The 26,094-nt window shown below is 44.9% G+C and overlaps 1 protein-coding gene across 3 annotated transcripts in view; it reads left to right on the plus strand.

The window, feature by feature from the left end:
- Positions 1 to 25,406, plus strand: part of OXR1 (oxidation resistance 1) — a 559,470-nt gene extending 534,064 nt beyond the window's left edge. For 2 of the 3 annotated variants that reach the window (XM_073590176.1, XM_073590177.1), the window contains 5 exons: positions 10,060 to 10,185; positions 10,798 to 10,950; positions 12,726 to 12,821; positions 13,781 to 13,854; positions 20,008 to 25,406. In XM_073590176.1, coding sequence (XP_073446277.1) covers positions 10,060 to 10,185; positions 10,798 to 10,950; positions 12,726 to 12,821; positions 13,781 to 13,854; positions 20,008 to 20,143 — 585 coding nt within the window. In that variant the 3' untranslated portion in view covers positions 20,144 to 25,406. Of the gene's footprint in view, positions 1 to 3,202; positions 3,284 to 10,059; positions 10,186 to 10,797; positions 10,951 to 12,725; positions 12,822 to 13,780; positions 13,855 to 20,007 lie in introns of all 3 variants that reach the window. The other variant, XM_073590175.1, reaches the window with a different exon arrangement.
- The last annotated feature ends 688 nt before the right edge of the window (positions 25,407 to 26,094 follow it).

Below are 26,094 nucleotides of genomic sequence, written 5' to 3' on the forward strand. Positions count from 1 at the left end.
TCTCGATCTCTCTCTCGATCTCTCTCTCGATCTCTCTCGATCTCTCTCTCGATCTCTCTCTCGATCTCTCTCTCGATCTCTCTCTCGATCTCTCTCGATCTCGATCTCTCTCTCGATCTCTCTCTCGATCTCTCTCTCGATCTCTCTCTCGATCTCTCTCTCGATCTCTCTCTCGATCTCTCTCTCGATCTCTCTCTCGATCTCGATCGATCTCGATCGATCTCGATCTATCTCGATCTATCTCGATCTATCTCGATCTCTCTCTCGATCTCTCTCTCGATCTCTCTCTCGATCTCTCTCTCGATCTCTCTCTCGATCTCTCTCTCGATCTCTCTCTCGATCTCTCTCTCGATCTCTCTCTCGATCTCTCTCGATCTCTCTCGATCTCTCTCTCGATCTCTCTCTCGATCTCTCTCTCGATCTCTCGATCTCTCTCTCGATCTCTCTCTCTCTCTCGATCTCTCGATCTCTATCTCGATCTCTATCTCTCTCTCGATCTCTCTCGATCTCTATCTCTCTCTCGATCTCTCTCGATCTCTATCTCTCGATCTCTATCTCTCGATCTCTATCTCTCTCTCGATCTCTCTCGATCTCTATCTCTCGATCTCTATCTCTCGATCTCTATCTCTCGATCTCTATCTCTCGATCTCTATCTCTCGATCTCTATCTCTCGATCTCGATCTCTCTCGATCTCGCTCTCTCTCGATCTCTCTCTCGATCTCTCTCTCGATCTCTCTCTCGATCGATCTCTCTCTCTATCTCTCTCTCTCTCTCTCTCTCTTGATCTCTCTCTCGATCTCTCTCGATCTCTATCTCTCTCGATCTCTATCTCTCTCGATCTCTATCTCTCTCGATCTCTATCTCTCTCGATCTCTCTCGATCTCTCTCGATCTCTCTCGATCTCTCTCGATCTCTCTCGATCTCTCTCGATCTCTCTCTCGATCTCTCTCTCGATCTCTCTCTCGATCTCTCGATCTCTCTCTCTCGATCTCTCTCTCGATCTCTCTCTCTCGATCTCTCTCTCTCGATCTCTCTCTCGATCGATCGATCTCTCGATCTCTCTCTCGATCTCTCTCTCGATCTCTCTCTCTCTCTCTCTCTCTCTCTCTCGATCTCTCTCTCTCTCTCTCTCTCTCTCTCGATCTCTCTCGATCGATCTCTCGATCTCTCGATCTCTATCGATCTCTCGATCGATCTCTCGATCTCGATCGATCTCTCGATCTCGATCGATCTCTCGATCGATCGATCTCTCGATCGATCTCTCGATCGATCTCTCGATCGATCTCTCGATCGATCTCTCGATCGATCTCTCGATCGATCTCTCGATCGATCTCTCGATCGATCGATCGATCTCTCGATCGATCTCTCTCTCGATCGATCTCTCGATCTCTCTCTCGATCGATCTCTCTCTCGATCGATCTCTCTCTCGATCGATCTCTCTCTCGATCGATCTCTCTCTCGATCTCTCTCTCGATCTCTCTCTCGATCTCTCTCTCGATCGATCTCTCTCTCTCTCTCTCTCTCTTGATCTCTCTCGATCGATCTCTCGATCTCTATCGATCTCTCGATCGATCTCTCGATCTCGATCGATCTCTCGATCGATCGATCTCTCGATCGATCTCTCGATCGATCTCTCGATCGATCTCTCGATCTCTCGATCGATCTCTCGATCGATCTCTCGATCTCTCGATCTCTCGATCTCTCGATCGATCGATCGATCGATCTCTCGATCGATCTCTCTCGATCGATCTCTCTCTCGATCTCTCTCTCGATCGATCTCTCGATCGATCTCTCGATCTCTCTCTCGATCTCTCTCTCGATCTCTCTCGATCGATCTCTCGATCGATCGATCTCTCGATCTCTCTCTCGATCTCTCTCTCGATCTCTCGATCGATCTCTCGATCGATCTCTCTCTCTTTTCCCTTTAAAATTCTTCATTCGGTGGATCCGTCAAAAAAACGGATCCGCTGGCATCCGTTAGGAGCGGAGCCGCTTTCCGCCTTTTTGGCGGATTTTAACTGAAACAAACAACTGAAGTGTGAAACAGGCCTAAGTGGTTTACGGAGCTGAACAACATGACTCCTTATACTGGTGCTCCCGATTGTGGCCACATTACAAAAATCACACAAGGCCGTAAACGGTATGCATAAGAAATAGATTTATAGTTTCTAAAATTTAGGGTATGTGCACTTGGTGTCTTTTTAAGGTGTATTTTGTAAAAAAAAAACAAAAAACCCACTATGAACGGCACTGTAAGGCTGTGTGCCCACGTTGCGTTTTTTTAAGCGTTTCCGCAGCGTTTGTGCCAGCTCAGACGCTGCAGAAACGCTTAAAAGAAGCTTCACATTAAATTGCATGCGTTTTTGGCTTAGCGGCTAAAAACGCAGCATGCTCATTAATTTCCACATTGCTGAGCGTTTTTAGCGTTTTTCAATGTTCCCAGAAAACGCTCGTCAAAAACGCACGTCTTTTGTGCAAGAAACGCGCGTTTTCTGGGAAGGGGATCAGTTTCCTGAGCGTTTAAAAACTCTAACGTGGGCGCACAGCCTAAAAACAACTTGCTGTGCACTTGATCAGCCTTTATAAGCGTTTGGTTTTGAAAGATGTTAGGCAGCTAAAAAAAAAGTCAGCAGTCCATTCTTGTGGCATCTTCCATGATTAGCGCCAAAAAAAACCAAAACACGTTGAGGACTCCAAAAAAGACATCCAACAGTGCCGCCACGATTTCTGATGCGTCCTTTACAGTAAAAACTTGCTGCGTACGCTGTCGTCTGTAAGAGGCCGTGTGCACGTACCCTAAAAGAGGATACTGTAATCCTCCATAAAGTACATACTACAGTCATACGTACGGTGTCAGGCGTGCTGGTCAGGTTCGTTGATTTTTCAGGTGGAACGTTCTCGCAGTACAGCGCTCTCCATTCCCGCATTTGGACGTCTAGATTTTCAGATGCAGCAGGTTTTGTGGCAACTACTCGCTGTGTCTCCCGATACTTACTTTGCATGGTTAATCACAGATCATCGCGTTACACAGAAACCTAAACGTTAACCATCTCTCATTTTTATTTTGTCTTGCCATTTTTTTCTCCTTTTTTTTTTCCTTTGTGTCTTGCTCCTTTTTGCCTTTTCTAACTTCTTCTTTTGTTCTGTGCCTTTTTCCTTGTTCTATCAAGTAGAATTATTTTCTTCCTGTCTCCATATTCAGGTAGTATCAGTGGCTGAGTACCACCGCAGGATCGATGCGCTAAATACTGAAGAACTGCGTACTCTCTGCCGACGTCTCAAGGTGCCCTCTTCGGTAGTTTCCCCTCTTCCAGGAAACCCAAAAAAAATTTCTTGATTTTTGTAGTGAACTGTAGAAACTCTTTCCCTCCTACTGTTTTAGTCTCTAGAGCCCTGGTGGATTTTTATCTTGTGGTCCTAATGCTCCGGAGTACAATAGCTTAGATATGAAACAAAAATAAAGAAATAATTCTATGGCTCCGTTCACACCAACGCTAATGTAGAATAGACTCTTAGGGGAATGGAATTGCAAACTTTATTTTTAGGGGATTTTTTTTTTTTTTTTTTTTTGTTAGGCTTTTTCCTTTCTTTTTTTGAAGTTGAAAGCACAGGATCTTGCACTTTACATATAAATATAGAATTGTCATGTTGGACCGTTTAAAAAGAAGAGCCATGATATCCATACAAACGTCCTTAAAGGAGTAATCCAACCAAAAACATTTATCGCTCGGCTGGATAGGTGACAGATTGCTGAGCCCCCTGTTCGTGACATGATTGGCTTACCTCTGCCACTTTCCGTCAGTGCAACCGTGTGTAAAGTGCAACCGGTTGTTGAGCATGGGTGCCAAACTGTTTTATAGGAGTTAAAAAAGGGTATTTCCATATCCAATAACGCTAGAATATGCCATCACTTTTTGATGGTGGGGGAGCAAGCCTCTGATTGTGGAAATTAAGAGGTTGCGAAACTGATTTGCTCCTTACTGCAGTGATGCTCCTGTGTTGCCATAAAACGGCCGGGTCACATCCGTTTGATGGCTCTACAGAAATTAAAAGCGGCTTTGTAACTCTGTCAATATTTTTTGGATTCTAGGAAGTCCTACGACCCTCACTGATCATTTTATTTTTTTCTAAGGTACTTGAAAGCGGCAAGTTTTTTAAGCGGCATCCTCTTGAAACGCTGCTGTTTTTGGAGGAGGTTTTTCTTTTCCTGAAGCATTATTTTTTTTGTTGCCTTCTGTTTTGGATAATGCCTAATTTAGAGTAAACTTCATCAGGTTCAGCTTCAAAGAAGTGACATCCCAATGAAAGGGAATCTCTCAGCAGGTTTTTGCTAAGTATTCTGGAGATAGAAGCTGAAACGCAGAATTCAGGGATGTGTCACTTGTCAAAGTCCATGCTGTTTACTAACTAAAGAATTTATCACTAGCAGATTAACATTGCCGGACTAGCCCGACACGCCCCCTCCTGTGATAGGCAGCTCACTGTCTATGGACTATGTGCTTTGAGATCCTGGTGTGGGCGGAGTTATGTGGTGTGGGGCGGGGTTGGCTTTCTCAGCTCTGCTTCATTCTAAATCTAAAAGCTCTGATTGTGTCAGAACTGCTGCACCCAGAAATCTAAGTGATACATCGTTGGATTCAGCTTTTTTGCCTACATTACGCTGCTCTCAGATGAGGTAGCAAAAACTTGCTGACAGATTCCCTTTAATAAAAAAATTTAAAAAAAGCAAGTAGATTTCACCATAGAAGAGTCTAGTAAGTGTTTTCCAAACCATTCGTCGTTTTTGAGTGTTTTGGGGTAGCTCTGCCCCTAAGGAGAACAGTCGCATACTCCATGCAAACTCCTTCTCATCACAGTTGTGCTGGTGGAAAGACTTGGGTCTGACTTGTGTTTTGCACTCATGTCTCTCATCAATCCCATTGATGCCTAGTGATTATCACTGATTGGATTAACCCTTTACAGAAAGCGCTCCACAGTGCGCAGTCCTAATTTTTTTTTTTTTTTTATTTAGGAAAAGGCTAAATGTTAGACGTGTATCCAGTTTGCAATCGTACTCCTCTGTATTTGCACTTTTGCGGATTTTAGCGTTGCTGTAAACGGAGGCCGGATCTATTTTCTCTCTCTGTTCACTGTTTTGCTTTTTGCAGTGTTTGTTTTTTTTCTCCACATGTTGTGTGTTGTCCGTGTGGTGTGTCTCTGTGTTTTTTAATGTGTGTGTCCTGTATAAAGCATAATGTCCTAATGTCTCCAGTCTCATCTTCACAATAACGACTTGTACATCAAATTCTCAAAATCCCGGGGTGTGGACTAATGATCGATGGAAAATGTTCTATATAGAACTATGTATTAATGGTGTTTTGTTGCAGCAGGTCATCACCTTTTGTGGCGTTTTTTGGGCAGGTTGTGCTGAGGCCGTCCTCTGTGTCCTGCCCTCTCTGGATGCCCCGCCCTGTTGATTTTATGTTGAATGTGGTAACCGGCCATATGTACCCCGCTTTGTCTCCAGCCTGGGCAATCTGCCTTCATTACAGCCAATCTTTTGGGTATTTATTATACTTGCGGAGCTCAAAAATACAAATATATTTTTCTCACTTTTTGTAATAAAGAAGCTTTATGAATACTTTTTTTTATCATATATGGGAGGAAAAAAGTCCTCATTAGTGATGAGCGAACAAGCTCGGTTAAGGTGTTGTCAGAGCATGCTCCTGCTCTAACCGAGTGTTTTCGATGTCCTCGAAAAATATGTTTGAGTCCCCGTGGCTGCATGACTTGCTTCTGTTCAACAGCCGCCACACATACAGGGATTGCGTGTTACGACATGCAGCTGCGGGCACTCGGGACACTTTTATCGGGCACCCCAAAGACACTTGGTTAGCACCCAAGCATGCTCCGATAACTCCTTATACGAGCACGCTTGCTCATCAACAGTCCTCATGGGTCATAGCGACACCATATTTTTTTCATGAAGTTCTATTGTGTGTTTTTTTTTTTTTGTTTTTTTTTTAACCTTTTTTTTGTAAAATCACCTAAAAGATAAAAATTCTAAAATGTCTTATGGTTGGCCTGGGAAGGTTAACAATTTTGAACCAAAAATATTGCTAGTGTCCCCCATTGAAGATAACTAGCTATTCTGTAAGTAAATGTTCAAATCTTGTTGGCAATGCTCCATTGGGGGGGGGGGGGGGGAGCATAGATGTTGGCTCTCATGAGACAGGGGTTAAAGTAAACCTGTCAGGCAATTTCATGCTGCCCAAACTGGCGTGCGGCACGAATCGCAGCCCAGTTGTACGATTTGGGGCCAGGTAGGTAAAACGTTTCGGCGTTTCATAGATAATGTACTTTGAAAACCTGACTCGGAAACGTGGCGAAACAGAATACTAGTCTGCCACTGATGGCTCCTTCCAGCGGCGCAGCAAGTAATTGACTATAGGTCTTTCCATATGTACACGCAAGGGAGTGACCTGTCAGTCACCTCTAGCAGTGCTGGAGGAGCCGGCCAGAGGTGTAGCCGGTCTAGTCTCTTGTCTCATGCCTAATTTTCAAAATATGTTATCTCCGAAACAGAGTTTAAATCCTGCCAATCACCCAACAGGTTCCCTTTAACTTAAAGGAAAGCTGCCTCCAATAGATGCCACAAATAGGTTCCCGTTTATCCGAGGAGAAGGCTAATTTTGCATTTTTCTTCCCCCGATGGAGCATTCCTAAGTCGTCTCCATTCCATACACAGCTTGTCTCCTTAAATAGAGCCAATTCCTCGTCAAATCTACGACCTGGACATCTCTTTATGGCAGGCACAATTGTAGGAATCCGAAACGTCAGATGAATTTTTTGACATGTGCGTCTTTGTTGCTGCCCGATGTGATCAAACGTGGCTTGAGAAAAAAAAAAAGTTGATTTGTCATATATAGGAAGTCTGGAGAGGAGGCACAGGGCACTCATTGTTACATAAACTTTACCAAACTGTAGAAACTTTACATGTCTTAGGCCGGGGTCAGACTTGCGAGAAACTCGGACGAAACTCGCACGTCAATGTGTCTCTATGCAGATGAACGCTCTGATCCGAGTGTCGGTGGCAATGCCGGGTATTGACGTGCGACACTCGTCCTAGTTTCTCACAATTCAAACACCGGCCTTATTATGTTTGTAGCATCTATGGGCACAACTGATACACAGAGGATGTTCAATAACTTGTTAAAGGCTTTTTTTTCCCTTTCTCTTTAGTTGATTGTGCGCCATTACACTTTGGTCATTACTGTAGCAAGAAAAAGCACTGTAAATTTAAAAAAAAAAAATAATAAAATGGAGAAAAAAAAATGTATGACTGTTTCCCTGAGATTTAAAAGTCCTTAAAGGGAACCTGTCAACACATTTTTACATACTGAATTGCTGGGTAGCCTCTTGTCCCCCACCCTGCCAATAAATACTTTTTTTTTTTCTTTTTGTAGAGATCTGTTATGCAAAGGATTCTGGAAGTGCACTGGGGTCGTGTCAGTGCACTTGTACTTCTCCCAAGCACACACCTTCCAGCCTAACTTTGCATGTGGCTTTTCACACAGATCTCTACAAAGAAAAAGTGAAAAGGTGTCATTTTTATTGTGGGTCAAGCACCTGGACAGCCATTCCACTACTTTCCAGGTGTAAATACTTGCTGATGCATTATATTATAGGTTTGAATGGTGCCCCAGTCTTCAGCTACAGGCTCCAAGGTAACTGTCGCTCATTTTCTGGTCTATCAAATTTCTTGTTTCACTCATGAGATCAGAATGTGGAGTGGCCTGGCTGACTGCTTGTTTTAATAGCCACGCCAGCCCCCTTCTCCCTCACAGGTGATGTAAAGCAATGAAAGGGTCTTGCTTGGCTACTGAACCCAACAGCTAGCCAGCCCCCTTCACACACCCTGCTCCGATGATGTGCTCACCGGAAACACTAAATCCAGAAGAGGACCTGCCACCACTGCAGCCTATAGCTGACGAAGGAGACACAACTCAGACTTGAAGTGTATTAATAAGTTGTGTAACTTTTAGGAAGTTTAACATCATTCTTTTATAGCCTGACAATCCCATAAGTCTCTCTTCCCTTGCCACATTTGGTGTAAGGCGGCAGCAAGTTGTCCTCTGCTTATATGCAGTAAGTGGGCAGCTGCGGAAATAATTCTGCTCCACCTGATCCCCTGAGGCAGAGAACACCTTGGCCAAAAGGGACGTTCTAGTAATAACCTCGCTGAGCTGATCATTATTGTGAGGGGTCTCGCTGTGAGGGTCTTCCCTTACTGCCCACTTACCATATATACAATTTAGCACGGACTTGTTTTTCACGGCTGCTGCTGACCCACAGATTCCCCAGTTTTTAGATGTGAATGTTAGTAGGAAGTTTTGCAACTTGATGTGAAAGTTTGTGAGTTGTCATGAGTTTGTGTTGTGCGTGTGACTTCGATTTTCTATGTTTTTATTTTATTTGTTACTTCTTGGTCTTTTTATACAGATTTGATTCCAAACTTCTCCCACATTCAGCGGTAATATCCATTTACTGGGATGGTTTGTTCCCATTAGGACCTCTTCTTTTTTTTTTTTTTTTTTTTTTTTTTTTGCATGTGGAGTGAGGATGTAAATGCTCTCTACCAGTGTGGTGTATTTCAGAGCACATTGCACTTTAGTAAGAAGATGCCCGAGTATTTAATGTATTCAACCTCCAAAACACGGTGGCTTCCACTGGTGCGGAGGGTTTGTGTTACTGCAGCCCCACTCCATCCACTTTAGTGGAGCCGATCTGCAGAACTTGATACAACCCATAGTTGAGCATTTGGAAAACGGCTTCCATCCCAAAACACCCAAGAGCCATTGATTCAATTTTGCACTTTAGTGCAGGATTTAAAGGGGTTGTTCAATGTAAAAGTCTCGATGGCCGATCCTTACAGTATTTGATCTATGAAGGTGCATCACCCATCACCCCCACCAATCAGCCTGTGCCGGCGGTGTCCGGAAGCGCTCAGCTGTGGAGCTGCACAGGTCCGTCAACTATATATTGATCGGGCCGGGTACTGCACATACTGGTTCCAATAGGGGGCAAATGTGCAGTTTATAGCCAGTATGCAGTATAGAGCTGTACAGTTCCGCAATTAAGTACTATCGACCGCCGCCGAATGTCTAATCTGTTGGGGTGGTGCACCACCATTAATCCGATATTGAGGACTTATCCTAATAGACCATCAATGTAAAAGATCTCCCGGACAGCCCCTTTAACAAAATGCCGGACACTTAAGAAGTCATTCAAGGCTGCCGCCAACAAGCTTGTTTTTATGGCAGTGGGAGTTTCATAGAAGTAATAAGGAGCCAAAAAGTCAGTTTCCAGTGGCCAATATGTAGGACCATTGCCTGCCTGCCTCTTTTCTGGCATGTGCATAGAAGAGCAATGGCTGGTCCCCGAGGCATAAAGGATCTTCACTGACAGGAGCTGAAGCTGTGCCTTATGCACAAAGAGCATCTTAAAGGATGGGTGGAGGCATTTTTCTTTTCCATGTACCTTTTTGGGCTAAAACTTTTTTTTTTTTCAATTGGACTTCATTAAAGATATTTCAATGTTTTCTGGCTTTTACGGACTTCTCTGTTCCTCCAGGCACATTATCGGTCCCTTTCTGAGCTCCTCTGCCAGTTTGTGATCGCATCAAAAGTTGGCTCCGCTTTCAAACGACCTGATAGGAGCTAAAAATGGCAGTTAGTTTTAAAGGCTCTTATCCGAGCAAGCTCACTAACTGGTTCACAGTTAACTCCTTAAGCCGTCAGCTATAGAGAGCAAAAATACATCTATTTAAGTGACACGGTGGGCAGAGGAAAGATGGGGCATGGGTAGTACCACAATGTATGTACAGATTCACTCCTAGGAAGAGCAGGTAACTACATTTATTAAGGCGCTGGTTGGGAGGACAGGACAATGTATGACATTTGGGGGAAAGGCAGAGTACAGGCTCATGGCAATGGCTCTGAAATGCACAGACTGATCCCTCCCTCTCCGGTGGACGGTCTCCGCGCACATTTCATTGATTTCTCTCAATCTCTTCCAAAGATTACAACAAGGGAGGACGTGAACTCCAAGCAAACTACAAGCATCAAGACGGACCTGGAGCCCGAAGCGTTCAGACCCAACCTCAGCGACCCCAGTCAGCTCCTGCAAGTGGATCAGATAGAAAAGGTGCTATTGATGTAGCCAGGACAGACTGTCGAGCGCGCTGCTGCCCGTATTGTCTGTGCTGATAACCATGCTGCATGTACATTGTGCTCATAGTGACACAACCATGTGTAACGAGGCGGGTACTGCGAGTATTTGGGGGCGAGGGCCGTGCCCTACTATGGATAAAGCCTGTGACGTCACTGAGGAAAAATGTAATTTGTCAGCCGGAGCAGCTGGCCGACAAATGCCGTGTCCATAATTGGCCCACTACCTAGGGGGAAATAATAAGTCTTAGGAGCACGAGGCTATGAGACCTCAGTGATTATGCCTCGCTTGGGGTATTCGTTTCCTGGAATATTATGGCGTATCGCTAGGAAATTCTCATGGCAAATAAAGTGGAGGTGTCTGGCCATGTCCCAGGCCAGGGGTGCACAGTCATTTTTGGTCAAATCCTGTTTCTCTGCCAGTTATGACTAATGATGAAAGTGGAGGGACTGCTTTCTGCCTATTGTCAGGAGGACTATGAGATGACCACCATTATTGGCTGTGATGTTCGTTCTCGTGCCGCTCGTAGCCCTGGACTAGACTATTGCCTATTTTTAATCCTGACTCTGTGTTTAACTCCAACAACAGCTGACGAAGCACCTTCCTCCTCGGACGATCGGCTATCCATGGACGCTTGTGTACAGTACTGCGAAGCATGGGATGAGCCTGAAGACTCTGTACAGGACTATGCTGGGGTTAGACACTCCTGTGCTCCTGGTGATTAAGGACAGCGATGCTCAGGTCAGTCTTGTGTGTTTAATGGGGGGACGTTGGTTGTGGTGCAGTCATTGTTTTATGTAAGACACAAAGGTTTGATCAGTAAGGTTTCACCCGCTAGGAACATAACGGAAGTTCCTTGTGAATGGAGTGGTAGGTCCCATGCCTGACTAGCGTTTAATTCACTTTAGTTTTTTTTTTTTTTTTCCCTGGCCTATCTTTACTGTGACCTTAAAGAGATCTGGTCATGTAAAATAATGCTATTAACATACAATTATGGGTATAATCTGCTGGTTAATAGCGCTCTTGCAACGTGCAGCGCCGGCACTGAGAGCCCCTCTGCCAGGAGGAAACTAGCTTTATTCCTCCTGGCCCCGTTTGGCTTTCAGTCACGGTGGCGGCACCGGTGTAGTTTGTCATAGAGAACGGCGGCTGTAACCGCGCCCCTGACCCTGACTGACAGCAGCTCAGCATTAGGGCCGGCTGTCTGTCGCGGGGACGTGCTACAGCCACCACTCACTATATACCACCTGTGGGAAAACGCAGCAGATAATGGACAGTTCTTCTATGGCCTAAAAAAGGCAATGTATTCACACAAACTAAATGTTCATCTTATTGCGGGGCAGAAGCATTCAGTTTTGTAAAGTCCTGAATCATGAAGACTTGGCATTCGTATGCCTTATGATGAGCGTGCAGGAGTAAGATTTGCCTAATTTATTAAGCGACGTTCACCACTTAATGAATTGTTGTAGAAGGATAGGGAAAATAAGGGGAGGTCAGCTCACCAGTCTCAGTTGCGATCCATAATCTTCCTGCGCACGGAGTCACCTTGATCAAGGGCGTTGACTGAAGCAAAATAAAGGATGGAATCTCCAGCGCTGGACTTCAGTTAAAAATTCATCATTTATTATAAATTATTAAAATCGGACAGAAAAAAGTATGAATAAGGACATACAGGCAGATGGGGTCTCTGGTGGTCTCTAACCAACGCGTTTCGACCTAGAAGGTCTTACTCATGGTTCCAACCATGAGTAAGACCTTCTAGGTCGAAACGCGTTGGTTGGAGACCACCAGAGACCCCATCTGCCTGTATGTCCTTATTCATACTTTTTTCTGTCCGATTTTAATAATTTATAATAAATGATTAATTTTTAACTGAAGTCCAGCGCTGGAGATTCCATCCTTTATTTTACTTAATGAATTGGGCGCATCTCACAACTGGTGGTTTCCAGAAATGTTACTTTATGCAGAGACTGAAGTAAGTGTCTGGTGTAAGTTTTGAAGAACTAGATGTTTGTTTTGAAACAACCCATTCTGCCCATTTTGGAGGGACAGGCCTAAAGTCGTAAAATAATTTTTTTGTGGAACATTTTCCACCAGAATTCTACCGAAAACACTTTGAATTGGACCCCAGTATTTGCGAAATTTGTGCCTCTTGTGGCTAAATTCTTTATTAAATGATTTAGTCCTCCTCCACATTAATTTACAGAAGATGTTGACTAGATAGCAATAAAATTTCCTTAATTATGCCGCCAATTAGCGACTCAATAGAGTGGATGTGTAAAATAGAGTAAACTATAAGATTAAATTATGAAATGTTTATGATCTGAGTTTTCACATTTGGTTTTTTGCCTGAACATTGAAAAAAATGTCAGAATATTAGATTTTCACGTCCGTCCAATACTCGTAGAGACGTCACCAGTTACTGTGACCAGAAATATTAATAAAGGATTGTAATTAACTGTTTACACCTTTTTCTACCCAAAAAAAAAAAAAGTCTCTAATGTTCATTTTTTCAGATTTTTGGGGCTTTGGCTTCTGAACCGTTTAAAATAAGCGATTGTTTCTATGGCACCGGGGAAACGTTCTTGTTCACTTTCTGCCCTGAATTTAAGGTGAGTTTTTCTTTTTCTGGGGTCATTGTAGTCATCAGATGGGAAGACCCCTTTATCTAGGTTGTGTTAGTTTGCACTGTGTCTGGAGCAGTGAAAGTTATTGGGAGATAATAGTCAGACCAAGGGCAACGTGTGTGTGCGGTATTCCATGGCTCGTCATGGAGCTGGTGGTTGTGTACCCAGCCAATATGTCTCCATCACGACTCTTCATCAGCCGTGATTAGAGCCAGTATCTTCATCATGGCTGGTGTAGATGTATCGTGATATTCAGGGGACTCCTGCTCTGGAAATGTTCAGTCTGCACTTCTGGCTTCCAATCCATTTTTTTTTTATGTTTGGCGTTCTATTGGAATATGGAAAATAATGTAGACTAGTGGGAAGGAATGGCATATCGCTAGGATATAACAAGAGGTGAGCCAAGCAAAATTGCCAGACTTGACGCCATGACAGGGCATCCATGTGGGCATCACCGCTGAGGATGGTGATTTGCTGGTACTGCACATTATGGCTTCAAGATGGCAAATGAAGACCAGCCGGGGATGACTGGAGGAGCGGAGGGTTTCACATGTCAGTAATGTTGCAGCATTATATGTTCTCCCATATAGTAAGAAACTGGATTATTATGAAACTATAAGGTCCTTCACAGAACACTTCATATAGAGGAGAGGAAGAGTTTGGGGCCGACAAGTTTGTTTCCACAACCATAACGTCAATGCTTTCATTGAAGCATACCCTGTGATCATGTCTAATGTCTGGTTGTGTGGTCACCAAGGGGGTCGTCTTTCATCTCTGCACAGAATTCCAGTGAAAAATACTATAATTAAGTAATGCCATACCAGGTTTAATGAAAGTCTGTGCCCCGTGGCATTGGTCATTCACATGATGTGGTGACTAGCATTTCGGTGCAGAGACCTCTTTATTAACTTGAATTATTTTTTTCTTTTTGTCTTTCTTCATAGGTCTTTAAATGGACAGGTGATAACATGTTCTTCATCAAAGGAGATATGGACTCCCTAGCATTTGGAGGAGGAGGGTAAATGACTTTTCTTATCTTTTATCAGTTATGGTGCCTTCACATTGCGTTTAGTCACCGGTTCATTGGTCCTATCGGGACTTATTTTTAACACTGACTGTGGGTCTCCCAACCCGAACTAGATAGGTCTGATGCTTTCTCTCTCACCCATGACAGCACCACGGAGAGAGGGGGTCCGCCCATCAAGGACAGGAACCTACAGATAAAAAGGCTGCACCTCTCCTCCGCCCCCAGTTGGGTTCCTGTCCTTGACGGGTGACCCGTGGAACCAGCAGCGGCAGCAGCTTACCGGGAAAAGGAATCCAGGGCCGTCCCGTTCTCAAATTCGACAGCGGGGAGCCCCCTGTCGCGGCGGGGTCGGTGCCTGAAGCCGCCACCGCTGTTGCCGAGGGGCTGTACAGGGTGAGCGGGCGGGGGAGGACCGAGCCGCCGCTCCGGATAGGAGGATGGGGCTGGAGGACACCGGTACACGCGTGGGCAGCGCCGAGGTACAGAGGTGTACCAAGATGGCGCTGCCCCGGAAATGATGCCACAAATTCTGGGTCCCTGCGGTCGGCGCAGGCGCAATGCGCGCTCCCCGGGAGACAGCGGTGCAGGCTGGGAGGAGGAGGTGACGTCACAGCCGGAAATTTCAAAAATGGGACGCTGTAGCTGCTCCTTGCTGGAAGCGTCCTGTGAGCATGGAGGACAGCGACCAGCATGAGGAGCAGCCAAGGCAGCAGCAGCACAGCCACCGCCGTCAAAAAGAAAAGGACGGACGTGAGGGCCGGTCCAGCAGCCACTCCACGCAGTGCAGCAAGTCGACTGTGAGGAGCAAATCACCTTCCGTGGATCAACCCATGAGGGATCTGAATCCACCTCCCAAACCGGTACCTGCAGCCGCGCATATGGGGTAAGTGAGCTACGTGAATGTTCCCCATTTTAATAGACTTCTTTCCCTTATTAGGGAAAGAAGAAAGAAAAAATAAAGAACAGGGAATGCTCCACCTGTAAAAGCCCACTACCAGCCTCCTGGGATAAAAAAACTCTGCGACTCCTGCTTACAGGAGGTACTCTGTGAGGAAACCCCGGATTACGCCTCAGATCTAAGAGCGGTAATCTGTTCGGAGGTTCAGAGCGCCCTTTCATCCTTAAAACAAAAAGGGAGTAAGAGGAAAAGGGACACAGTAGTGGGATCTCAGTCAAAGGCCTCAACGTCAGGGGAAGTCACCTCCCATACTTCAGACGCCGACTCGTCATCCTCGGATGGAGAGACAGAGGGTCGTCATTGTTTCCCCCTGGAGGAGGTAGACACGTTAGTAAGGGCAGTAAGATCAACCATGAGGGTAGCAGACCCTCGGCCTGATAGATCAGTCCAGGACATAATGTTCGGGGGACTGGGCCAGAAGAGGAGAGTATTCCCATTAAACGAGAACGTACAGGGCCTGATAAAAAAAAATGGGAGAGACCAGATAGGACGAACTCCACGGTTCCTTCGCTAAAAAGGAAATACCCATTTGACGAGGAAGCATCCACGTCTTGGGACAAAGCCCCCAAGCTAGACGTAGCGGTTGCTAAAGCCTCGAAGAAATTTGCGCTCCCCTTTGAGGATATGGGTACTCTAAAGGACCCGTTAGATAAAAAAGCTGACACCTTCCTCAAAGGTACTTGGGAATCAGTAGGAGGAAACCTTAGGCCAGCAATAGCAGCAACTTGTACCTCCAGAGCCCTCATGGTATGGGTGGACCAATTAGAAAGGCAAATAAGGGAAGGTACACCCAGGGAAAAAATCCTGGAATCCGTCCCAGTCATAAGAGGAGCTGCGGCTTTCTTAGCCGACTCATCAGCTGACTCAGTAAGGTTGTCTTCCAAAGCGGCAGCTCTATCAAACGCTGCTCGTAGAACGCTGTGGCTTAAATGCTGGCCAGGTGACTTACAGACTAAAATGAAGTTATGCGCCATCCCTTGTGAAGGGAAATTCCTTTTTGGTGAAACATTGAATGACATCCTCCAAAAGGCAGGTGACAAAAAGAAGGGATTCCCAAATTTAGGCCCTACGGGCCCCACAGGCTTTAAAAGGTCCTTTCGGAACAAGAGGTTTTTTCAGAGGAGACCTCCGAGAGAACAAAAATGGGACGACAGGAGAAGGGACAGGGGCTTCTTCTTCGGTAACTCGTCCCGAGACAAAAAAACCCCCAAGTGACCGTTTACCCAGGGTGGGAGGGAGACTAAGTTTTTTTTTTTTTCCCAGCCTGGAGAAAAATATCGAACAACCCCCCTGGTTATTAAATCTGATAGGATCAGGGCTAAGGATAGACTTTCTCTCCCTCCCCCCTCAAAATTATGTGGTAACACCACTAAGATCATCGATTAATGGAACAAGAAGCCCTCGAAAAAGAGGTCTTAACTCTATTGAACAAAAGAGTCCTCCAGGAGGTTCCCCTGCAGGAGAGAGGCAGAGGATTCTTCTCGCCACTCTTTCTAGTAACCAAACCGGACGGTACCTTCCGGACAATAATAAATCTAAAGAGATTGAACGATTATGTCAAAAACGAAAAATTCAAGATGGAGTCGATCAAGTCGACCATCAAAATTCCCTCGCCACATTGCTTCATGATAGTATTAGACCTCAGCGATGCGTATTATCACGTCCCTATCTACAAAGACTCTCGGAAATGCCTCAGACTGGCGGTCTCCATAGGAGGCGAAGTAAGAGAGTTCCAGTACAGAGCCCTACCGTTTGGAATCTCGGTAGCCCCGCGAGTTTTCATGAAGCTAGGGGCAGAGATGATGGCGCATCTGAGAGAACAAGATATCCTAATAGTTCCATATTTGGACGACTTTTTAGTTGCGAGCAACTCGGCTCAAAGATGCCAGGAACAGAGAGACAGAGTGATAAACACTCTACAAGACCTGGGCTGGCTCCTAAACCTAAAAAAATCAAGGCTGGAGCCCAAACAAGTTCAGGAGTTCCTAGGCCTGACACTGGATTCAAATACCCAGGAGTGTTTACCTCCCAGACTACAAAAAAGAAAGGATTGCTCAGATGGTAGCAAGAGCAATACAGAACCCTTCCATGACATTAAGGAAAGCAATGTCCCTGTTGGGGTCCCTCTCCGCCTGCCTACCAGCGGTCCAGTGGGCACAGATACATACAAGAGATCTCCAATGGGATGTATTGACCAACCAGTTGGCATTAGGAAGTCACTTGGAGGGTCACGTCACACTAGACTCCAAAACTATTCGTTCCCTAGCTTGGTGGGGGAACAGAGACAACCTATCCAAGGGGGTTCCCTGGGTGATAAAAATCACACACGTAATCACCACGGATGCCTGTCCCAAGGGATGGGGAGCACATATGAGCAACAGGGTGGCTCAGGGAGAATGGGGAGCCCAGGAACTAGAAGCCTCCTCGAACCAAAAAGAACTATTAGCAGTAGACTATGCCCTAACACTTTCTGCCGGTACTAAGGGGCCATCATGTCTGGATATTTTCAGACAATCGGGTGACGGTGGCCTATATAAACCATCAGGGGGGAACCAGGTCTCGGACACTAATGAACACAGCCTTCGAAATATTTACGTTAGCCGAGGAAAACCTACTATCCCTCTCTGCACTATACATATGGGGAGCAGAAAACCAGAGAGCAGACTTCCTGAGTCGCACCCAGCTACATCAAGGGGAGTAGGTTCTAAAACAGTCCATTTTTCTACAGATCGTAAAAATGTGGGGAACCCCAGACATGGACCTGTTTGCCGCCTACAAAAACAAGAAAGTAAAAGCTTTCTGCTCCCTAAACCCCAGGGGGAACCCCTGGATGCATTTATGCTTCCATGGACGCAGGGCCTGATGTATGCTTTTCCGCCACCCATTCTCATCCCAGCAGTCATAAGGAAAGTCAGAGAAGACTGAGCAAGAATGATACTGATAGCCCCGTTCTGGCCAAAAAGAACCTGGTTCTCCTGGCTGAGAATACTTTTAATAACCGACCCCTGGGTTCTACCAGATCTCCCCTGCCTTCTGTCTCAAGGTCCCGTGTTACACCCTCGAGCAGTGAGCCTCCATTTAACAGCATGGAATTTGAAAGGACACTGCTAATGGGAAGGGGGTTCAGAAAATCTGATCTCCACTCTACAAAAAAGTAGGAAGCCTATAACAACCAGGGCCTACGGGAGAACTTGGAGGAAATTTCTGTCCAGCTCCGGGGCAAGGGTTCAGGATGGAGTTCAGGTTGAAAAAATTCTTGAGTTTCTGCAAAAGGGGCTAGAACAGGGGTTGGCGACCAGTACATTGAAGGTACAGATCGCGGCTCTAGGTGCCCTTTATAACCAACATGTGGCAGGCAACCCGTGGGTAGCACGGTTCATGAGAGCCGCAGCCAGGTCTAGACCAATAATCACCAGGAAATTACCTTCATGGGATCTAAACCTAGTGTTATCTGCACTAACAGGGCCACCATTTGAACCCATCCAGTCCGCACCCTTAAAAACCCTATCATTAAAGACTGTACTCTTAGTGGCCCTAACATCCGCTCGCAGAGTGAGCGATATTCAGGCTCTCTCAGCAATACCACCATTCACTAAGATCCTAGAGGATAGTCATATTGAAACCTGACCCGGCATATTTACCAAAGGTAGCGTCACACTTCCATAGGTCCCAAGAAGTAGTCCTTCCTTCCTTCTGCCCAAATCCCAGGAATAGGGGAGAGGAGAGATTCCACACCCTAGACGTTAAGAGGTGCCTAGTTCAGTACTTAGAGGCCACCAAGGGATGTAGGAAGGAAGGGTCTCTTTGTGTGTTCCCAGGGACCTCGGAAGGGACTCAAGGCATCCAAGAGTACCTTAGCAAGGTGGATAAGGGATGCGATTGCCCTGGCGTATTCATCCAGTGGGAATACCGTCCCGGAGGGTTTAAAAGCCCACTCTACAAGGGCAATGGCGACCTCATGGGCAGAAAAATCAGAGGTATCGATAGAACAGATCTGTAAGGTGTCCACCTGGTCAACACCTTCCACCTTTTTCAGACACTATCGTTTAGATCTAGCCTCTGTCTGACCTGACCTTCGGGAGAAGGGTCCTTGAGGCGGTGGTCCCTCCCTAAGCTACCAATCTCTGAAATTCTCTCTGTGGTGCTGTCATGGGTGAGAGAGAATAGCTTAGTTACTCACCGATAACAGTGTTTCTCGGAACCCATGACAGCACCCGCTTATTTCCCCCCCCCCCCCCCCCCCCCCCTTCACGTGTGCGGTGAGCACGAGTTAATGTGTGTAAAGTGTTTTTGTTAGACACGGGGCTTCTCCATAATATGCAATATTATAATGTTATGTATATACTTTTGTTGTTAACTAACCGGGAGACCCTCTGATGCTCTGTAACCAACTGGGGGCGGAGGAGAGGTGCCGCCTTTTTATCTGTAGGTTCCTGTCCTTGATGGGCGGACCCCCTCTCTCAGTGGTGCTGTCATGGGTTCCGAGAAACACCGTTATCGGTGAGTAACTAAGCTGTTCTTTCAGTTATGGAAACACATCGCTGTCCGTACTTGGACCATGAATGTTGGATAACCATGGTGTGATGGACAAAAACCTTCAAAGCGTTGCAATTAATGATGAGCGAGTATGCTCGTTGCTCGGGTGATCTCAGAGTATTCTGGCGTGCTCGGAGATCTTGTTTCTGTCGCCGCAGCTGCATGATTTGAGGCTGCTGGCCAGCCTGAATACATGTGGGAATTCCCTAACAAACAGGCAATCCCCACATGTTTTCAGCCTGTCCAGCAGCAGCAAATCATGCTGCGTCGACAGAAACTAAATCTTCGAGCATGCCAAGATACTCTGTTTCACCCGGGCATGCTCTGGAAAACCTGAGCAACTAGTATACTCGCTCATCACTAGTTGCAATCTCTTAATTCTCTGGATCAGTAGGGGTCCCTGAGGTCTAACCTCCGACCCCCCACCGATCCTATAATCGCATATCCTAGCAAAATGACATTGGTTTTTAAGGTGGACATGGTTCTTCAACTTGACATTTGACCCTTAGTCATCAAGGTTTTACAATAATGCATGCCAGAAGACAAGTTTTGGCTCTGCCAGATCTGGATGTATACATGCTATTATTTTTATTTCCGCATTTACTGCTGTCATTCAGCCGTGTTTTTTTTTTTTTTTTTTCCCTGTGCAGAGGAGAATTTGCCTTGTGGCTGGACGGAGATCTTTACCATGGAAGAAGTCACTCATGTAAAACGTTTGATAACGATACGCTTTCTAAGAAAGAGGATTTCATTGTTCAAGACATTGAAATTTGGGCCTTCGAGTAAATGTGAACATAAGCCCTAGCGACTTATCTCTTCAACCTACCCCACTCCCTTGTACAGAAGAGAGAGACTCCGTATACCGCAGCTTACTAATATATACCCTTTTAATATATTTTGTATTTTTGTTAATATTTACCCATAGTTACTTTTTTATTTTTCGTTAGCTATATCTATTTTCAGACCTGATTATTGGGTGAAGCTGTAACTGTACGTTCCGATGAATGTTGTAATTCTCTGTCTCTCCCTCCGGTCTACGAAAAGAGCACATTATCGCAAGCAAGCGTCAGTACTGTCGTGAAACAGCTGCAGATGTCCAAGGCGAAATCTCATAAACCATCATCCTCTCCTGTAACCTTGTCTTATGCATCAAAAATGAAGCGCGTTTGCAAAGATTTCTTACTCTATTGTGTCTAAAGCACCTGGCCAGACCGCTTTTGTTTCCAGTTTGTCATCTTGCTCTCCAATGTAAGTTATTAAAGGATCTTGTCGGCACAGAATGACTGTTCAGACCAAGCACAGGTGCCCGGTACACGGTTTCCATGGCCAAAATTTTAAGTGCACCTTCCCACCTATTTGTTTTCCATCTGTCTCCATCATTGACTGGTTGTATAAAGTCACATCTGTCTATAAGGTCTGATGGAAATAGAGGGGTAAAACTGAAATAGGTGGGAAGGTGCACTTAAATGGTAACGCCGAGGGTGCACTGAGCTCCTGTGCTTGGATTGCATAGTCCTCCTGTGCTGATAGACTTCTTTAAAGCACAAGAGGTTGGATGGCAATATGACTGCAGGACCAGACTACTCGGCATTTGCTTTGTAGTCTATTCTCGTGTCTCCATGGTACCAAACATTAGTTTGTGTCTACAGCTCTGGGACAGACTGATGATATAAGTTCGCTAGACTACCAAATTTTAAGGTGGTAAAGTAAGAAAAAAGGCTATATCTGAAGGACCAGACTATGCACAATTATTGCAGTCTGTTACCATGAAGACACAATGGTCTGCTGTAGACATCAATGTGAGTCTATCAGCACAGAATAACTGTTCAAACCAAGCATCACAGCAAGGCCGGTCACTTAAGCGCACCTTCCCACCTACTTGACTTTCTTCTGTCTACTCATTTTCTTTGTTTGATAATTCTGGTATTCTAGAGCCCGGAGATAGAAAGAAATTGGGGTGGGAAGGTCCACTTAAATGTTTGGCAACACCTAGGGTGCAACAAGCACCTGTTCTTGGTTTGAACAGTCATTCTATGCTGACAAGTGCCATTGTCTCCATGGTAACAGACTACAAACAAACCTATATTTTTAGAATGTTAGCAAGACGATACCATAGAAACACATCATTTGTGTCTAGAGCTCCAGGGCAGACCTAGAGGTTTCCATCAAATGTAAGTTAGTAAGAACTATGGGATAGGTGGTATCTTGGCTGCTGTTATCAGACTACAGTGTTTTTGTTTGTAGTCTGTTGCCATGGAGACAAAGGTTTACATGTAGGCATTAAACATGAGTAACTTTTTAATCACAACCCATTGAAACACCTACGTGTTCCTCACTCTGGATTTCAAAGAAAATTTGTTTCAAGGTTTACATAGGACTTAAAGGGATCACACAGCACTTGCTTCGGGGGTTGCTGTGGACATGGCATCAGCTGACGTGGCATCGACTGCCGTCTCATGCATGCATCCTATTTGTAGTAATAGGACAGGTGCACAATACCTGCCGGGCACGCACGAGACCTTCGGATATTTGGCAGGCAGCCATCTGTGCCACATCAAAAAAAAGCCAGAGGCTGTCACTAACCCCTTTTGGAAGCGTGAGGTGTTTTTTTTTTTTTTTCTTTTTTTTTTTTTCTTCTTTTTCTATGGCCATTGGAAAATCATTTCAGGTTCATATTGTGGGCTCCAATGGCATTTACATAATATAAGTACAGGAGGGGGGAAGGGGAATTAGCAGGAAAGTCTCGTAGTTTTGTATCGAGTGCATATATGTTGTACATTTCTAGTACCTGATCTGACAAAATGGTTGACGTGTATGACGGTAATTAGACAATGTTGTAACTTGTATTACTTGTGGAATATGCAAACTGTCTTCTGACCTCAAGAGGATAAAAGAAGAAAAAAAAAAAAAAACGCCAGTCTTGGACTATATCAGTAGCCGTTCTGTAGAGAAATCAGCCTTTTTGTGCAATAACTGCTCAGCAAAACACGTTCAACGACAAAGCATTTTATTCTGTGTTCTGCGAGTAACATGCCGTTCTCAGTGTGACAGTGGGTTATATATATATATAAATATATTTTTGTGCTGAAAACTCAGCTGTTTGATACATATTGTATATTATCTTGTAAATTTAATGTTGAAAAGTAGCGTCGTTCTTATAGAAATGTGTTCATTTGACGGGTTTGCTTCTAGCACTTTAACTTTTTTTTTTTTTTTTAAAGCCAAATGGAATGGCTTTATAGGCCTTATGACCAGGCAATCATTTATCCCACCCCCCTCCCTCATCCATTTCAGTCACAATTCCTGCCATATAAAGCCAATCTTTTTGTCAGGAAAGGCTGGAAAGTGTTTCGCCGGCAGGGCGCAGTGGGTTAAATTTGTTAGCATTTGAATACTTTATAACCTTAACTTCTACCATGTTAACCATCAAAGTGTGTGAGTGATTAGAATCCAGGGCTCATTAATTTCTTATATATTCTTGATACATGGCTCCATTTTGGCTGCCTGCAGTCACCACTAGAGGGAGCTGAGGGAGCTTACTGTATACATTGTGCTCGGTAAGGAGCTCAAGCTCCCTCTAGTGTTGGCTACAGGCAAGACAGCATGTTGTCTTTTTAAATTCATACCTCTGCAGGGAATTTGGAGCTCTGTATCAGGAAAATGAAGCTCTGACCGCTATAATGTTGGATTAAGAAATGAGCAAATTAAAGATTGTCTTTTAAACAGAATTTCTTTAAATTTAGGGCTCGACAATAAACACAGGTCACCTGCAAGTTGTGAAGAACCCTGATTTAAGTTCTTGTCACCTCAATGAATTTGTTGGGAATTGTGGTAATGTTGTGCTCTGGTCCGAATGCTACAGTGACCTTATGAACAGAATTTAAAATCTTAAAGGAGTTGTTTAGTACAAGGATAACCCCTTCTTAACCTAAATGTTTGGTCCCTATAAAATAATCAAGCCTATACTCACCTCCCGTGTCGACACTGTTCCCGCGGTGTCAACACTCGCTCTTCCTGGAGCTGTGATACAGTCTTGTGATGCCGACGTCCAGTCGCCGCTGCCATCACATCTACGCCTTCGGATAAATAGTACTTGAAGTTTGGGCTGCAACTGATTCCTGGTGACACCAGTGCTGATTAGGCACCGACACCACGTGTCATTCCACCGCATCACAGCCCCGGGACCGCGAGTATAGGCTATATTATGTTATAGGGGCAGAACATTTAGTTTAAGGAGGGGTTGTACTACTAGTTGACAAAACCTTTAATATACTAAGCTTCTTCTGTAGATTACCGTATATACGCGAGTATAAGCAGACCCGATTATAAGCCGAGACCCCCTAATTTTGCCACAGAAAACTGGGTAAGCTTATTGACTCTAGTATAAGCCGGGTATGCATTGTCCCCTCATGCCTATCCTGCTCTGTGTGGCTCTCCCCCCTCCCAGTATGCATTGCTCGGCTCCCCCGTCCCATCCTTCTATGTATGGCTCAGCTCCCTGTCCTCTGTGTTCCCCCCCCATCCTCCTCTGTGCTCCCCCGTGCTTCCGCTGTCCTCAGTGCTTGCCCTATCCTCCTCCGTCATGCACAACCTCCTGTGCCATCGCTGAACGTCCCCTGCATCCTCCATTGTCCCAGGGCTGGCAGCTTCTTCCTGTGTTGAGCAGTCATGTGGTACCGCTCATTAAGGTCATGAATATGGACGCCGTGCCTATGGGAGTGGAGTTGCTTCCATATTCATTACCTTACTGAGTGGTACCATGTGACCGCTCAACACAGGAAGAAGCTGCCAGCCCTGGGACAACGGAGGATGCAGGGGACGCTCAGCGATGGCCAGGAGGGTGAGTATGATGTCCCAGCCACCGGCTCCTGCCGCCACTCCCCATCCCCCGCTGATTTCTGCATAATGACTCGTGTATAAGCCGAGGGGGCATATTCAGCACAAAAAATGTGCTGAAAATCTCGACTTATACACAAGTATATACGGTATATCTTCATACACATTCTGAATTACAGATTGGTAATGTACCCATACTGCATCGTTCATATGGTGGAACACATTCCCTATGTTCCTATGGGTGCCATATTGGCCAATTATTAACACTAGGAATAAGGTGTTAATGAAGGGTACAACAGCAGGTAGTGTTACAGGGTAAGACACATCGTGTGCAGACTGCTGCTATAGCTGCAAGACCTTTTGTACTAGCTTTATGTGTGTAGAGAAACTCCGGATAATACCAAGGTAAACGTCATAGCTCCTTTACCACCAGAGCTGTATTCAGAATTCTGCTGGTTGCTCTCTGAAATAGTTCATTGAAACAGTGCATTGCATTGTGGGACAATGTAATGGTTGTCCAAAATTAAAATCACCAGGTCACACCCTGTAGAAGGAGCCTGGGATAAAGGATTTGATCCTAGTGAACTAAGAAGGCAGAGCCAGCTAACCATTTACCATCTGTATGTTTGTCAAGTGTTCTTTTGTCATAAGTGGGAGAAGAAAAAAAAAAAAAAAAAAAAGATTGGGCCTGTTAAACTGCAACATGCCCGATCTTTTGTTCTCAAGGGCCACAAACAATGTCTATAAAATTCTTTTGTGGATTATATCTATTGGTGGAAGGGGCGGTCAAAGGTAAACCTACGTTATCTGCTATCTAAAAAGAGGGAAGAAAAAAGCCTCCAAATAAAAAATATATATATATATATATATATATATATATATATATATATATAATAATCCTAGTACTGCTCCAGTAATAAAGGGAAGACGTTCTTACTATACGTTGCTAACGCTGAATGTGAATAGAAATACAGGGCATCACTTTTCTCTTTGTATATAGTGCTTTCCTCCTGCTAGGTCTGATGTAGGATACATGTAAATATATCTGCACCCCCTCCCCCCCCCCCCCCCGGTCTTCCACAGCACTAATATTGTCTATGTGGATTTAAGACTATTACTAATCCTGTAACGGATTTTAAGTACTATAAGGTCATAGTGATATAACTATAAATATATGTATAAATATATATAGTAAATAAATACATGTATATTACCTTATTGTCGCATGTCTTGTTTTTATGCGAGTGGCTCTGTGCGTGTGCGCAAGGGTTTCTTTATACATTGCTGGTTAATACAGTTTTACAAAGCTCTCGAGCGCTAGCATTTCTCTTGTGAGTATTGGGGTCAATCCACACCTTTTCTACCGTGCATCTGGCTGCAGCCATCCTGCTGCCAACTTTGCATGCCTTAAATGCATCTTTTCCACGAGTATGACTCTTTAAAATCGCCAACAGTTTCACTGCAAATTTCCATTAAAAACCTGTGTATCTTTCGGTACATACGCTCGCACGAGAGGGGCTTGTGGATAAAGAACAAGAAAAAATATTTTTTTTCTTAATAGTACAGGTGGTGTTTGCTAGATGCTGAAAGCAAAAAAAGGAGAAAAAAAATTGAAATGCACCTCTGAACAAAATTAAAGCGAATCTACCAGCGGGTTTTTGCCACTTCATCTGAGTGAAGCACAATGTAGAGACAGAGACCCCGATCCCAGTGATGTATCGCTTGGCTTACTGGGTGCAGCAGTTGTGACACAATCATAGTTCATAGATGTAGCAATATAGCAGAGCTGAGGAAGCTAACCCCGCCCACACCACATCTCTGCGTACACTCTGCTCACAGTAAGATGCTTATCACAGGAGAGGGTGTGGTCTATTTTGTAAGACCTAGTCCAGCAGTGGTAA

The sequence above is a fragment of the Dendrobates tinctorius genome, unplaced genomic scaffold, assembly GCF_039654945.1.
Source record: "Dendrobates tinctorius isolate UK_male_01 unplaced genomic scaffold, ASM3965494v1 ptg000116l, whole genome shotgun sequence".
Lineage (NCBI taxonomy): Eukaryota > Metazoa > Chordata > Amphibia > Anura > Dendrobatidae > Dendrobates > Dendrobates tinctorius.